This window comes from Ammospiza nelsoni, chromosome 28 (genome assembly GCF_027579445.1).
Source record: "Ammospiza nelsoni isolate bAmmNel1 chromosome 28, bAmmNel1.pri, whole genome shotgun sequence".
NCBI classification, from domain to species: Eukaryota; Metazoa; Chordata; class Aves; order Passeriformes; family Passerellidae; genus Ammospiza; species Ammospiza nelsoni.
Genome location: NC_080660.1, coordinates 1356735 through 1371941, shown reverse-complemented (window position 1 = coordinate 1371941; position 15207 = coordinate 1356735). Strand labels below are relative to the sequence as shown.

General features: G+C 58.3%; 2 protein-coding genes across 2 annotated transcripts; both read right to left on the bottom strand.

Annotated features, from left to right (window-relative positions):
- Positions 1–544: 544 nt before the first annotated feature.
- Positions 545–7761, bottom strand: SF3B4 (splicing factor 3b subunit 4). Its single transcript, XM_059490302.1, has 6 exons — positions 7680–7761; positions 7167–7295; positions 5278–5820; positions 3804–3998; positions 2254–2424; positions 545–998 (listed from the first exon to the last, which is right to left on the bottom strand). Exons 1-6 carry the CDS (start codon positions 7711–7713, stop codon positions 814–816), a joined length of 1257 nt encoding a protein of 418 aa, XP_059346285.1. The 5' UTR covers positions 7714–7761; the 3' UTR covers positions 545–813.
- Positions 7762–8014: 253 nt separating this feature from the next.
- MTMR11 (myotubularin related protein 11) lies at positions 8015–14439 on the bottom strand. The gene is made up of 15 exons (XM_059490288.1): positions 14064–14439; positions 13877–13992; positions 13365–13437; positions 13128–13270; positions 12798–13036; positions 12626–12713; positions 12463–12551; positions 12037–12158; positions 11883–11946; positions 11614–11684; positions 11372–11547; positions 10551–10721; positions 9397–9588; positions 8749–9012; positions 8015–8310 (listed from the first exon to the last, which is right to left on the bottom strand). The coding sequence occupies exons 1-15, from the start codon at positions 14251–14253 to the stop codon at positions 8215–8217; spliced, it is 2094 nt and encodes a 697-aa protein (XP_059346271.1). The 5' UTR covers positions 14254–14439; the 3' UTR covers positions 8015–8214.
- Positions 14440–15207: the final 768 nt, after the last annotated feature.

Here is a 15207-nt window from a genome sequence, read left to right as displayed (position 1 = left end):
AGACAGGATTCTCTGGATACTGGAGATTTCTTCAGCACCACAGGGAAGCCCCATTCCCACCCCTAAACCCACTCATTCCAGCAACCCACGTGGCGCTCTCCCCACATTTCTGCATGTGAAGGATCAGGAGGGGCTTCCAACCTTCCCCTTCCACCCCATCCAGGGCTCCCACCTGGCTGTAAGAAGATGAAGAAGGGATGAAGAAGGAAGGAAGGAAGCAGCAAATTCCCACTTCCATGTCCCCCCACAAACTCCCAGCTCTTGGGGGCTCTGCCATCGCCCAGGGGCAGGAAAAGGGGTTTGAAGATTTCCCAGGGGAATGTTTGACTTTGGCTAAACCTTGGCACCAAAATATTCCAGAGTCCAAACTCAGCTCCTTGGATTTGGGCAGAACAAGAATGGGAATCCAGACATCCCTTGGAGCAGCTCTTCCAGGCTTACAGGTGGAGCAGGGATCAGACCATGGCTCAGCTCTGCCCCAAATCCCTCCAGCCCTGGTTCTTCCCAAAGCAGGAAATGCATCTCAGTCCCAATCCAGAAACCCTTCTGGTTCCTAAATCCTTTATTTGCAAGTGGTTGGCCACTGCTTTCCATACAAAACCAACAAAAACCCAGTAAAAAGGAGCTTGGAAAAGCTTCCAGAGAAACAGGAGGAGGTGGGGAGAGGGAGGAAAATTAAAACTATAAAAACAAACGGGGGGAAGAAACGGGGAGGGAAGGGAGGAGCAGGGCACGGCCCCCAGCCCTTGGCAGGAGTGGGAATGTTGACCCCAAGGGCTGGGCAGGGATGGGGAGCAGAGGGTGCCCCCCCTCTCAGGGCAGGGGTCCCCGCAGGGGCCCTCGTGGGGGCACCCCCGGGGGTCTCTGGGCCGGCCGAGGGGGCAGAGGGACCCTCTGGTAGCCGTAGGGGGGGGGCCTGGGGGGCCCATTGTAGCCGTGGGGTGGCATCAGCGGGGGGGGCCCGCGGAGCCCGTGGTGCGGCAGCGGCCCGGGGTGACCTGTGGGGACAGGGGGGTCAGTGACGGGGGAGAGAGACCCCAAAACCCCTGGGGGAACACCAACCCCCAAAACCCCTGGGGGAACACCAACCACCAGCCCAAACCTCCCTGGAGCTGCCCTCCCACACCCAGGGGTGCCACATGCAGCAGGTGCCCCCCACAGCTTGGCAAAGAATTAGGAATTGCCCCAAAAACAGGGGACAAGGGGGGGTCAGTGATGGGGGAGAGAGACCCCAAAACCCCTGGGGGAACACCAACCACCAGCCCAAACCTCCCTGGAGCTGCCCACCCCATCCCATCCACACCCAGCTTGGCAAACACCCCCCAGAATCAGGAACTGCTCCAAAAATAGGGGACAGGGGGGGTCAGTGATGGGGGAGAGAGACCCCAAAACCCCTGGGGGAACATGAACCACCAGCCCAAAAACACCTCCCAAACTCCCCTGGTAGTGACCACCCCACCCCACCCACACCCAGGGGTGCCACATGCAGCAGGTGCCCCCCACAGCTTGGCAAAGAATCAGGAATTGCCCCAAAAACAGGGGACAGGGGGGGTCAGTGATGGGGGAGAGAGACCCCAAAACCCCTGGGGGAACACCAACCACCAGCCCAAAAACACCTCCCAAACTTCCCTGGAGGTGCCCCACCCCACTCCACCCACACCCAGGGGTGCCCCCCCAGCTTGGCATATACTCCCCAAAATCAGGAATTGCTCCAAAACCAGGGGGGCTCAGTGCCAGGGAGAGGGGACAAGAGACCCCCAAAACCCCTGGAGCAACATGATCCACCAACCCAAAAACCCACCTCCCAAAATTCCCTGGAGGTGCCCATCCCACCCACATCCAGCTTGGTGCCCCCCTCTCAGCTTGGCAAACACCCCCCAGAATCAGGAATTTCTCCAAAAATGGGGCAGGGGGACAGGGGAGAAAGGACAGAGCCCCCCAAAGCCCCTGGAGGAACATGATCCAAACCCAGCTCCCAAAATTCCCTGGAGGTGCCCACCCCACCCACATCCAGGGGTGCCCCCTCCCAGCTTGGCACACACTCCCCAAAATCAGGAATTGCTCCCAAGACCCCCATGGGCTTCCAGAACCACCCCAAAACTGTGGATCTCCCCATGGGGGGGGTGCAGAGTCCCAGTGAGGAACCCCTGTGAACACCCCAAAGTGTTGGGGGGGTGCCAGATCCCCCAGATTTTGCTCCACACCCCTCCTCCTCCTCCTCCTCCTCCTCCCCCAAAACCAGACCCCACTCACCCATTGGAGACCCAAAGTGTGGCCCCCGAGGGGGGAGCCCCATGGGGGGGGGTCCAGGGTGTGGCATTCCCGGGGGGGGCCTGGGGGGTGGCTGCCCTCCTGAGCCTGGTGGTCCTGGGTGGTGCTGCCCCATGCCAGGGGGGCCGTGGTGCACCTGCATGGGTGGCATTCCTGGGGGGAGGATGGAGTTAGGGGTGCCAGGGAGCCCCCCCCAGGAATCAAAATTGCAGCTGGGTTTGGAAATCAGGGGTGCAGAGGGGGGTTCTGCTGTCATGAAGGGGTTAAAGAGAAGGGAAACAGCTCTGGGCACCCCCAGGAACCAAAATTCCAGCTGGATTTGCAATTCCAGCTGGATCTGGAAATCATGGGTGCAGAGGGGGTTTCTGCTGCCAAGAAAGGGTTAAAGAGAAGGGAACACAGAGTTTACAGTAAAAGGAAAGGGTTTGGATGCAAGTGGGTGGGAAAAGATGGGAACAGAGTGTGTGCAGCCCTGGGACAGTGAGGAATCCCCATCCCTGCAGAATTTGGACAAGTTCCCAAAGCAATCCAAAGCTGGAGGCTGCCCTGCTCTGACTGGGGCAGTCAGGGTTCCCCCAAACTTCCTTTCTGTCAATTATCCCATTTAAAAAACCCCACAAATAAATGATTGTTTCCTCCTGAGCCTGGTTTTCCCTTTCAGGTGTAATTGGCTCTGCTCAGGCCCTGCAGCATCTGTTCCTGGCATGGCCAGAGCAGGATCACACAAAGCTCCCTAATTAGGGTGGCTCTGGAGCCACAGGATCAAACAAATCCCAGAGAATCATTAAACTGCACATTTCACAGAATTTGTGCTTTTGACCACAGAGCTGAGATGCAGACACAGCTCCTTCCCAGGACCACGGGGACAAAATGTGGGGAATCAGGGAAAAAAGGGGTTTAATTCAATTATTAATGCCAAAATCAGCTCCTCCCTTCCTGTGTCCCTGCCTCCCACACCTCCCAACCCTCTCCCTGCCCTGGTGCCTCCCAGACAGCAACAAATTCCTGAATTCCACACATCCTTCAGCAATCACAACCCCCACTCAGACTGTATTTCACTATTTTGGTAATTATTGGATGCCATGAGCTTAATTCTTTAAATGGGCCAGTCAGTTAATTAGTTCTAATTCAGAAACGAAATATTTTGTTTATGTTTGAATGGTTTGAAGTGTCTAGCAGGAATTGAAGGGAAGGGATGAGGAAAGGAGAAAGGGAAAGGGGAGAGGAAAGGAGAAAAGGGGAGAGAGGAAAGGGAGAGAGGAGAGGAAAGGAAAGGGCGAAAGGAGAGAAGAGAGAAGCAAAGGGGGAAGGGAAGGGAAGGGAAGGGAAGGGAAGGGAAGGGAAGGGAAGGGAAGGGAAGGGAAGGGAAGGGAAGGGAAGGGAAGGGAAGGGAAGGGAAGGGGAAAGGAGAGGAGGAAAGGAGAAGAGAAAAGAGAGAAGAAAAGAGAGGAGACAGAAAGGAAAGGAGAAAGAAAAGGAAAGGAAAAGGAAAGCCAAGAAGAGGAGGCTCCCCAGCCCTGGCAGCCCCGTACCTGGGTGGTGCATCCCTCCTGGCGGGAAGGGGTGTGGGTGAGGGGGGTGCCCCCCAGCAGGGGCGGCTCCCGAGGGGGGCCCGGGGGCTCCGGCGCCCGGGGGCATCGGCGGGGGGGGCATGGCCGGGGGCATCCCGGGGGGCAGCGCCCCTGGTGGCGGCACCGGCGGCGGGAACGAGCCGGGGGGAGGCAGGCCTGCAACACAAACAGGGAAATTTACGTCACGGGCAAGTTTAGTGAAAAATCCTTTTGCTAGGATATTTTAGTATATTCTAGATTCTATATTCAACTGTATATTCTATATAGAATATAGGATATATACTCTATAAAGAATATAGAATATATATTCTATATAGAATTATTATTCTATATATTCTATATTCTATTCATTATTGTCTTTTTAGCATTCAGTAAGTGTCTTTTCTGTATTTTTAATATAATATGATATTTTTTATATATTCTAAATTCTATATTCAATAATTTATTTTACATATTCAACATAGAATATACAGAATATATAGAATACATAGAACACATAGAATATAGATACATTCTATATATTCCATATTCTATTATTATATTTTTAGCATTCAGTATTTTTTTTTGTGTTCTTTAGTACAGCATATTATTTTTATATATTCTAAATTCTCTACTCAACTATATATTCTATATAGAACATATAAATTCTATATAGAATATATTTTATATCTTCTATATTCACCTATATTCTTTAGTATAATATAATATAATATAATATAATATAGTATCATATGACAGAATATATATGATATGATAGAATATATTTGTATTATATAATATAATATATATTATATATATAGTATATATAATATATTAATGTTATGTAAAAATATATATATTATATATATTATATACATTATATTACATATAATATATATGTAATATAATATATCATATGAAATATATAATATATAATATATAATATATAACACATATAATATAATATAATATAATATAATATAATATAATATAATATAATATAATGTAATATAATATATTTGTATTATATAATATATACTACCTAATAATATATATTATATACAAAATATATAATATATTAATAGTATGTAAAATTTATATTAATTATATTATATCATATCATATCAATCATATCATATCATATCATATCATATCATATCATATCATATTATATTATATTATATTATATTATATTATATTATATTATATTATATTATATTATATTATATTATCAGCCTTCTGAGAACACACAGTCAGACACATCATTCCTCCCTTCATCAGGGCACCCCTGAAAACACAACTGGGGTGGTGCCACCACCTTTTACCCAACCTTGTCACCCACCTGGCGGTGTCACCCACGGTGTCACCCACCTGGAGGTGTCACCGACCTGGCGGTGTCACCCACCTGGAGGTGTCACCCACCTGGAGGTGTCACCCACCTGCTCCTGTCACCCACCTGGCGGCGTCACGCCCGGCCCCAGCGCGGTCACCACGGGCGTGGGGACGGTCGGCGGCGGCGGCGCGTCGGCGAAGAGCTGGTGGGGCCGGTCGGCCTGGGACAGCGGGTTCTGCGCCGCCAGCAGCCGCTCGGCCGCCGAGCCGTGCCGCTCGCCCTTGGAGTCCTTCTTGAAGGCGTAGGACACGGTGATGGGCCGGTTGCACAGGTACTGCCCGTTCATGGCCTCGATGGCCGCGTCCGACGCGTCGAAGCTGGCGAAGTTGATGAAGGCGTAACCCTTGGAGTTGCCCGTGTCGGGGTCCCTCATGATCTTGGGGGTCTGCAGGATGACGCCGAAGGCGCTGAAGGTGTCGTAGAGCAGCTTCTCGTCGATCTCGGGGTCCAGGTTGCCGATGAAGATGTTGGCGCCCACGTCCAGGTTCTTGTTGTGGGCCGAGGCCTTGTTGACGCGGATGGGTTTGCCGTAGAGCTTGATCATGTTCATGATCTTGATGGCGTAGTCGGCGTCCTCCTCGCTCAGGAACTCCACAAAGCCGTAGCCTGGGGGACCCCAAAAGGGCTCAACACACCTCAAAGGCATCTCAGGGGGGACCCCAAAAGGATTTCAGGACAGAAATCCTGGACCCCAAAAGGATTTCAGGAGAGAAACCCTGGGCTGAAATCCTGGACAGGAATCCTGGACCCCAAAAGGATTTCAGGACAGAAATCTCCTGGACAGAAATCCTGGACCCCAAAAGGATTTCAGGACAGAAACCCTGGACAGAAATCTTGGACAGAAATCTGAAAGATTTCAGGACAGAAATCCTGGACCCCAAAAGGATTTCAGGACAGAAACCCTGGACAGAAATCTTGGACAGAAATCTGAAAGATTTCAGGACAGAAATCCTGGACCCCAAAAGGATTTCAGGACAGAAATCTTGGATCCCAAAAGGATTTCAGGACAGAAATCCTGGACCCAAAAAGGATTTCAGGAAAGAAACCTTGGACCCAAAAAGGATTTCAGGACAAAAATCTTGGATCCCAAAAGGATTTCAGGGCAGAAATCCTGGGCAGAAATCCTGGACCCGAAAAGGATTTCAGGAAAGAAACCTTGGACCCGAAAAGGATTTCAGGACAAAAATCTTGGATCCCAAAAGGATTTCAGGACAGAAATCCTGGACAGAAATCCAAAAGATTTAGGACAGAAATCCTGAACCCTAAAAGGATTTCAGGACAGAAATCCTGGACCCCAAAACTATTTCAGGACAGAATCCCCCCACACACACCCACCTGATTTAAGACTCCAGCTCATTGAAAACCCCATTTAATCATTCACTGAAACCCACCTGATTTTATTTTAACACCACCTAATACTTGATGAAATCCTCACTTTATTTAAATCATGGCACCCCATTTAAGGAATGTGCTCATCCCATTGATGGAGTGGGTAAATTATTCTTTGTCTGCTAAAAAAGGGATAAAAAGCTCAGAAGTTTCTCTCCTCAATTTGTACAAAGACACCTCATAAGGCTTTTAACATTTCACCTCAGCCTTAGGGCTGCCAATCAGACAGAGGCCAAAAAATCCTACCTAAGTAATTCACTGAAAAAAGAAGAGAACAAAGGAAATAATTCCTTTTTGAGAAGTTTAGCAAAAGGAAGAACCTCTTACCCTTAGCTCAGTTTTTCTTTGTAAGACCTTTGTTATTTCGCCTTTTTTAAACCTTTTTTCTGCTCCCAACACCACCTCAAAACCCATCCTGTTAATTTTATGCAGCAGAGCTATCTCAGGTGTAACAGATTCTCTGAGAGCCCACAAAACCCAGCTCGAAGAGAGGCCAGAGGATGATCCCCCCTTTTCCACACCCCAATCCCAGCCCCGGCTCGGCGCTTTCGGGGCTCCCTCACCCTGGTGCTGGCCCGTGACCCGGTCCTTGGGCATGTGCGTGTTGACCACGGGCCCTGCCTGCAGGAACAGCTCCCAGAGCAGGGGCTCGCTGACCTTCTCGTCCAGGCCCCCCACGTACACCGTGGCATCTGCGAGGAACCGACATCAGAACCGGGACCCCCACAAACCCGAACCCCCTTCCCCCGAAACCCCTTCCCCACCAGCCCTTAATCCACGAGCCCCCAACCCCTCCTTTTCCGTCGTGAATAAACCACAGCCCACCACAACCCCGGAGCTCCCCCATGGCCTCCCTCCGTGTCTCAGGGAGCCCAAAATCCCCTCCAGCCCTTCCAGGATACACCAAGGACCCCTCATCCCCCTCAGGATGTACCCACAGCACCCCGCCGTCCCCGCGCACCCCCGGCGCGCCCAAGGCCTCCCCAGCGCCCCCGCGGTGTCCCCGTGAGTGCCCCCAGCGCCGCCCCAGCCCCGCCGTGTCCCCGGTGCCGCCGGGCCGGTCCCGCCGCTCCCACCCTGGTTCCTCTCCGAGATCGGCCCCGCCGCCATCTTGTCCCGCTCCCCGCGCGCGCGGCGCCGCACGCACACACACGCGCGCGTGACGTCAGCGCGCAAGCACGGCGTCAGCGGGACGGGACCGGAAGTGGTGTCGTGAGGGGAAGGCGCGGCCGCCATCTTGAGTGTGGGCGGGGGGCCGCTGCCCTTCCTTCTGTCGCGATATGGCCTTTCTCTCGAGACATGGCCTTTCTCTCGCGACACGGCCCTCGCGGCCAGGAGGGCCCTCAGTGCTGGAGGTCCCAGATCTGGGCTCCCGCAGTGTCCCCATCCCCTGAGCTCCTGGAGTCTCATGGAGGCAGCACAAATTTAATGGAAAACCGAGACCCCGCAGCGCCCGTCCGGCATCGGGGACACCTCGGGAGCCGCCGCTCCGCAATTCCCGGCAGTGCCAAGCGCCCAGAGGTAGCCGGGGGAGCTGCGGGGAGCACCGGGGTGTTCAGAGCCCCCAAGGCCCCAGCGATCCTGGGGGTGGGCTGCGGTGTCCTCGGGCTCTCAGTGGGGTCTCCGCAGGTTCCAGGCACGGAGCCGCTCCTGGAGCAGCTGCAGCTCCTCGGTCAGCCCGGCCAGGGATGGGGCCAAGCGGCCACGCTGCAGGGAGAGCACGTCCAGCACAGTGTGGGGACACAGGACACGGGACAGGGATGGGGACACGGGGACCAGAACATGGGTGGAGGGTTCATCATGGGACAGGAACACAGGGGTGGGAACACGGGGCTGAATGTCCAGTGCAGGACAGGGTAGGATGGATGGACGTGGGGTCTGTCTGTCCATCTGTCCATCCATGGATGGACATGGAGTCCATCCATCCATCCATCCATCCATCCATCCATCCATCCATCCATCCATCCATCCATCCATCCATCCATCCATCCATCCATCCATCCATCCATCCCTCCATCCCCTGATGGACACAAATCCAACCTCACCCCCAGCCCAAACACCAGGACAGGGCTGACACCCCCCAAACCCGGACCCCCCAAGCCAGGCCCCCCACTCCATCGCCCCCGTGCCTCAGTTTCCCCGTACCTGTTCCTGGGGCAGCCCCCTGAGGTAGCAGCGGTGCCAGAGCCGCACGCAGGGCCCGGCGGTGCAGGGCAGCAGCAGCCCCGGGGGGGGCTGGCACGATGTCCCCAAGAGCCCCCCCAGTGTCCCCTGGCTGCCCGAGGGGGACCCCCAGAGTGGGGGGCGCTGGGGGGGGCGGCTCCACCAGGGCAGGGGGTGGGGGCACAGGGAGCCCTTGGCCAGAGCCAGCACCAGCCTGGGCTCCCCCCACGGACGGGGCTCCGCGGGCTGGGGAAGGAGCAAAACTGGGATTAGGAGAAATTGGGGGCAAAAAAATGGGGGAAAAAAAAATCCCAGTTTGGGATTTTCCCTTTAAGGTAAAAACAGGGAGGGAAAAAGGGGGTGGAAAAATTAGGGGCAAACAAAAAGGGGGGAAAATCCCAGTTTGGGGATTTTCCTTTGAAGGGAAAACAGGGGAGGAAAATGAGGTGAAAAAATAGGAAAAATCAGGGGCAACAAAAAGGGGAAAAATGCTATTTTGGGATTTTTCCCTCAAAGAGAAAACGGGAGGAAAAATGGGGTGAAAAATAGGAATAAAAGGGGCTGAAAGCAAGAGGAAATGGGGGAAATCATAGGGATGGAGGGAAAAAGGGAGGGCGCAGCCCCACTCACCGTGCTGGGGGTCGGGGGCCCAGCAGGGCCCGGGGGTCCCGCGGGGTTCCGGAACTGCTCCCGCTGCTGCCGGCTGTAGCGGCGGCCCCAGGCCCACACCGGGGGGAAGCTGCAGGGCTTGGGGTGTCCCCTGTGCCCCCCGGGCTCCTGCCAGCCCCCCATGCGCCGGTAGGTCTGGCTGGGGAGCCGGGGCTGTGAGGGGAGGGTTGGGAAATCAGTGCCGTGTTTGGGATGGGGAAACTGAGGCACGGAGGGGGGAAAGAAGGGGTGAAATGGGAGATCTGGGGTGCCTGTGCCCAGTCTGGAATGGGGGGTGGAGAAACTGAGAGTGAGGAGAAGAAGGGGTGAAATGGGAGATCTGGGGGTGCCCGTGCCCAGTTTGGAATGGGGGTGGAGAAACTGAGAGTGAGGAGGAGAAGGGGTGAAATGGGAGGGTTTGGGGGTGCCCAGTTTGGAATGGGGATGGAGAAGCTGAGGCATGGAGGGGGAAAAGAAGGGGTGAAATGGGAGATCTGGGGGTGCCCAATTTGGAATGGGGATGGAACTGAGAGTGAGGAGAAGAAGGGGTGAAATGAGAACTGAGACTGAGGGGAAGAGGGGGTGAAATGGGGGTGCCCATTCCCAGTTTGGAATGGGGATGGCGAAACTGAAATTGAGGGGGAAAAGGGGTGAAATGGGAGATTTGAGGGTGCCCATGCCCAGTTTGGAATGGGGATGGAGAAACAGTGAGGAGAAGAAGGGGTGAAATGGGAACTGAGAGTGAGGAGAAGAAATCTTGGACAGAAATCCAGAAGATTTCGGGACAGAAATCCTGGACCCCAGAAGGATTTCAGGACAGAAATATTTTGGATTTCTGTCCAAGATTTCTTCTGGGAGATCTGGGGGTGCCCGTGCCCAGTTTGGAATGGGGATGGAGAAACAGAGTGAGGTGGAAAAGGGGTAAAATGGGAGATCTGGGGGTGCCCAATTTGGAATGCGGATGGAACTGAGAGTGAGCAGAAGAAGGGGTGAAATGAGAACTGAGATTGAGGGGAAGAGGGGGTGAAATGGGGGTGCCCATTCCCAGTTTGGAATGGGGATGGAGAGACTGAAATGGAGGGGGAAAGGGGTGAAATGGGAGATGTGGGGGTGCAGCCCTGCTGCCCTGCCCTCACCAGGCTGCTGCGGCCCCGCTGGCGCTGGCAGCTGAAGCGGAAGGTGCTGCAGTCGGGGCTGAAGCTGCTGTCGTGCAGCGCCAGCAGGAACGCCTCGGTGAAGCCAAAATGCGCCGGGAATTGCCACAGGAGCTGCCACGTGCAGTCCAGGAAGAGCAGGAACACGGGGGCCTGGGGGGAAATGGGGATGGGGGGGGTCAACTCCTCCTGGGGTTAGGGGTGGGACAGGAGTGGGGGTCTCACCTCCTCCAGGGTTAGGGGGCTCCATGGGACAGGAGTGGGGGTCTCACCTCCTCCAGGGTTAGGGATGGGACAGGAGTGGGGGTCTCACCTCCTGCCAGGGTTAGGGGGGTCTATGGGACAGGAGTGGGGGTCTCACCTCCTGCCAGGGTTAGGGATGGGGATGGGGGTCTCACCTCCTCCAGGGTTAGGGGGGCCCATGGGACAGGAGTGGGGTCTCACCTCCTGCCAGGGTTAGGATCTGTGGGATAGGATTGGGGGTCTCACCTCCTCCATGGGACAGGAGTGGGGGTCTCACCTCCTGCCAGGGTTAGGGATGGGGATGGGGGTCTAACCTCCTCCAGGGTTAGGGGGGCCCATGGGACAGGAGTGGGGGTCTCACCTCCTGCCAGGGTTAGGGATGGGACAGGAGTGGGGTCTCACCTCCTGCCAGGGTTAGGGTCTGTGGGATAGGATTGGGGGTCTCACCTCCTCCATGGGACAGGAGTGGGGGTCTCACCTCCTGCCAGGGTTGGGGATGGGGGTCTCACCTCCTGCCAGGGCTAGGATTAGGGCCTGTGGGATAGGATTGGGGGTCTCACCTCCTCGCGGGGGCTGTCCTGGCACAGCAGCCCCAGCCTCCGTGGGAAGGGGTGCCCGGCTGCCACCCACTCCCTCTGCACCAGGCTCTGGAAGCCGGGCAGGGAGCGGGCGTGGGGGTCCCCCAGGAGCTGCACCAGGGAGGCCAGCAGGCAGTTCAGGTCCCGGTCTGAGGGTTCTGGGGGGACAGAGTGGTGAGGGGGGGTGCCTTTGAAGCCCCCTCCCATCTTTTTCCAGCCCCCACCTTGCAGGATCACAGAGCAGCGTTTCCCTGCCAGCAGCGATGCCACCTCCGCTGCTTTTCTCAGGCACGAGCTGGGGGGTAAAAACAGGGGTTCAGGGCACCCCAAAATGTCACAGTCACTCTTTTGGGTGGCTCATGCACCCACCACAATGCCCCCATCACCCCATGGTGCCAGGTGGGTTGAGGGGGATATTCCACCATGGAATTTAAGGTGAATTTTCCCTAAAATACCTCCCTGCACCCCAAAGTCCCCCTTGTCCCCTGCTCACCGCACATGATCCAGCCACCGTGTCCCCTCCAGGGCCGAGAGCCACTTGTCCTCTGCCACTGCACCTGCATCCCAGGGCATGGGGTTCAGAGGAGGGGAATCCCAGCCCCCCCAGTGGGTTTGGGGGTCCCCAGTGTCCCTCTGGTGTCACTCACCTGGCAGGCAGAGCGCCCTCAGCCTCAGGTGGGCCAGCTGGATGTCAGCCAGCGTGGGCAGCTCGGCCGTGTCAGCCAACACGCAGGGCCCACGGCCCCCCAGCAGCAGCTCCTCCAGGCACCTGGGGGGCACAGGGAGCCCTGGGTGCTGCCAGCCCGGGGGGCACAGGGAGGTGCCAGCCCGGGGGCACAGGGAGGTGGCAGCCCAGGGGCACAGGGAGCCCCAGGTGGGGCCAGCCCGGGGGCACAGGGAGGTGCCAGCCTGGGGGCACCAGGAGCCCCAGGTGTGGCCAGGCTGGGGGCACAGGGAGCTCCAGGTTGTGCCAGCCTGGGGGCACAGGGAGCCCCAGGCAATGCCAGCCTGGGGGCACAGGGAGCCGGCCCTGGGCACACCCTCAGCCCCCACCCCAGCCCCCTGGCACCCACCTCACGTCCTCGCTGCCCGGCTCCGAGGCCGGGTGGAAGCTGGCAGCTCTCAGCAGGTCCCCCCCGCCCGGGTGGTGCCAGCACAGGCGCTGCAAGAGAAACGGGGTGACACCCCCAGATCCCCCGGTGCCCCCCACCCCGCCCGGCCCTGCCAGGCACTCACAGGCACCCGGCGCTCCTGGAAGTGGCCAAAGGTTCGCTTGAGGTCGTGGTCCAGCAGCCCGCTGGGCACCCAGAGGTACTGCGGGAGGCTGTGGGAAGGTGGGACACGGGCTGGGGTCCCCCCGGATCTCGGGTGCCGTTTGGGGGGGCTCAGGCAGCGCTGGGGGCCGTACCTCGGGGCCATGTCGAAGCGCTCATTGACGGCGCTCACCCTCCAGCCCGCAGCGCCGAGACGCTGCAGCTCCTCCTCCCAGTCCCGCAGGCTCTCGAAGAGCAGCGTGGTGGACGAGCCTTCATCCTCCTCCTCCTCCTCCTCCTCCTCCGGGATGGCTTCCCCAGGGCTGGCCCAGCCATCGGCAGCATCCCCCAGCCTCGCAGCCGCCTCCCGCGCCTGTGCGATGGCGTTGGCCACCTGCGAGGGCAGCCGGGGTGGGCTGTGAGCTGGGAGCCCCCCGGGGTACCCCAGAGTGGGGGTGCAGCCCCTCTGCCCCTCCCGGGCGTACCCGGAACGCCTGCGGGGCCAAACCGTTCTCGGGGAAGGAGAAGCGGAGCAGGCGGAAATCCCGGCAGAACACGGCGAGCTCCTCCGGGATGAACTTGAGGGTGGAGGCGGCCGTGAGCACCTTGGGCTTGGAGAAGCTGCTGGCTGCGGTCGGGGGGATGAGGCTGTCAGGGATGAACCCCGAGAGCCGCCCGGCTCATCCCGCGTGTCCCCAGGTGTGCCCAGGTGTGCCCAGTACCTGCCACCAGTTTGTGGATGCAGGGCAGCGCCACCTCGTCCTCAGAGCGGAGGAGGCCACGGGAGCCGGGAGCCTGCGGGAGAGTGGGGAGGGCTGGGAACTGCCCCGGAGCGTCCCCCAGGCCCGGGAGGGGAGCTGGGGATGGATCTGGGGTGGGACATCTGCACCTATGTCCCTTGTCCCCGCTATGTCCTGCAGTGAGGAGCTCCCAGGGTGAAGGATCTGCAGTCAAGGGGCCGGGATGGGCTGGGATGGGAGGCAGGGGTGGGGTGGGGCTGAGCCGAGGGTCGGGGCGCGGTGGGGTGGGGTCGGAGTGGGATCGGGATGGGGCCGCAATGGGATCGGGATGTGCCGGGATGGGTTCGGGATGTGCCGGGATGGGGTCGCGCCGGGGCAGGGATCCCCCAGGGCAGGCGGCGCGGGGCCCCGCGGTCGCGTTCCCGCTGTTCCCGGTAGTCCCGCTGTTCCCGGTAGTCCCGCTGTTCCCGGTAGTCCCGCTGTTCCCGTCGCACCTGGCCGGGCACGAAGGCGAGGCGCCGGTTGGTGCAGAGCAGCGTCCCGGGGACGGAGCCGCCGCCGTTCCCGCGGCGCCGCCGGGCGCCCGCCGCCTCCTCGAGCACCCGCTCCCCTGCGGGGACCGACACTGGGTGCGGGGCTCCGAGCGCCCCGAGCCTCCCAAACCCCCGGCCCCGGCCCTACCTGGGAGCCCGGGGAAGGGCGGGCGGCGGCCGCCCGGGGCCCCGCTCATGGCGCAGGGACTTTGGCCGGGCGGGCCCGGAGCGCCGGGGCCGGAGCGGCCCGGGAAAGAGCCCCGAGCGCCCGGCCCGGCTCCGGCATCCCGCCCTGCACTCCGGCATCCCGCCCTCCCCTGGCATCCCTGCCCCGCCATCCCGCCCCTCGGGGCCCGGCGTTCCGCTCATCCCGGCGTTCCGCCCCGCGCCGTCCCGATACCGGCGGAGGGAAAGGGGGGGGGAGCCCGGGAGCTCCGCGGGCGGACGGGGACGGGGGGGCGGCCTGAGGCACCCCAAAGTTCAGTGTTGGGTCGGGGGTACGGACCCCACGGCCACCCCTCAGGGACGGGCGGGTCTGGGGTCTCGAAAGACGGGGAAGCCCCAAACCCCGCCAGCAGCGGAGCGGGAGGGGCGCGGGGCCCCTCCGGGCACACGGCGGCGGCAGAAGCTGCTCGGTGACTCACGGCACAAGCACGGAGCCTTCTCCTCCCAAACCAAGTCAAGCCGGCCCCGTCCCTGCCTCGCCGAGCCCCCACCCCGCAGCGGGCAGCAGGTGGATGGTGGCCCCGGGGCCACCTGTGCCACCCTCGGTGCCACCTGTGCCAGCCCTCGGTGCCACGACACCTCCGGGCACCCCAGACCCGAGGCAGCCAAATAAATCCTGACACAACGCAGGCGCACAGAAACTCCAGTTCCAGCTCTGATTCCTGCTGTGTTTCCCCCCAGATTTTTGGGGCAGTCGCAGCTTTGGAGGCTGCAGTTGGTGCACCCCAATTTTCCCCCTGCAGCAGAATCACCTGGCTGAGGTTCCCGGGGCTGGGAAAAGCTTTTGGCAGATGAGAGGAATTTCCTGGAGGCTTTGAGCCCGGACGGGGTCAGTCGGGGCCACGGCAGGAGGGAAGATCCTGGAGGAAAATCATCAGAGGTGGAGCTGGGCACGGAGTGTCCGCCCACAATGCCCGGAGGAAGGAAAAACAGAGCTGGGAGAGAAAATCCCAGTGCCAGAAATCCCTTGGGAAACTGTTCTGGGGTCCCACCTTCCAACCACCCCCAAACCTCTTTTTCCTCTTAAAAGTTTCAGCATCCATGTGGCCCATGCTGGGATTTATCCC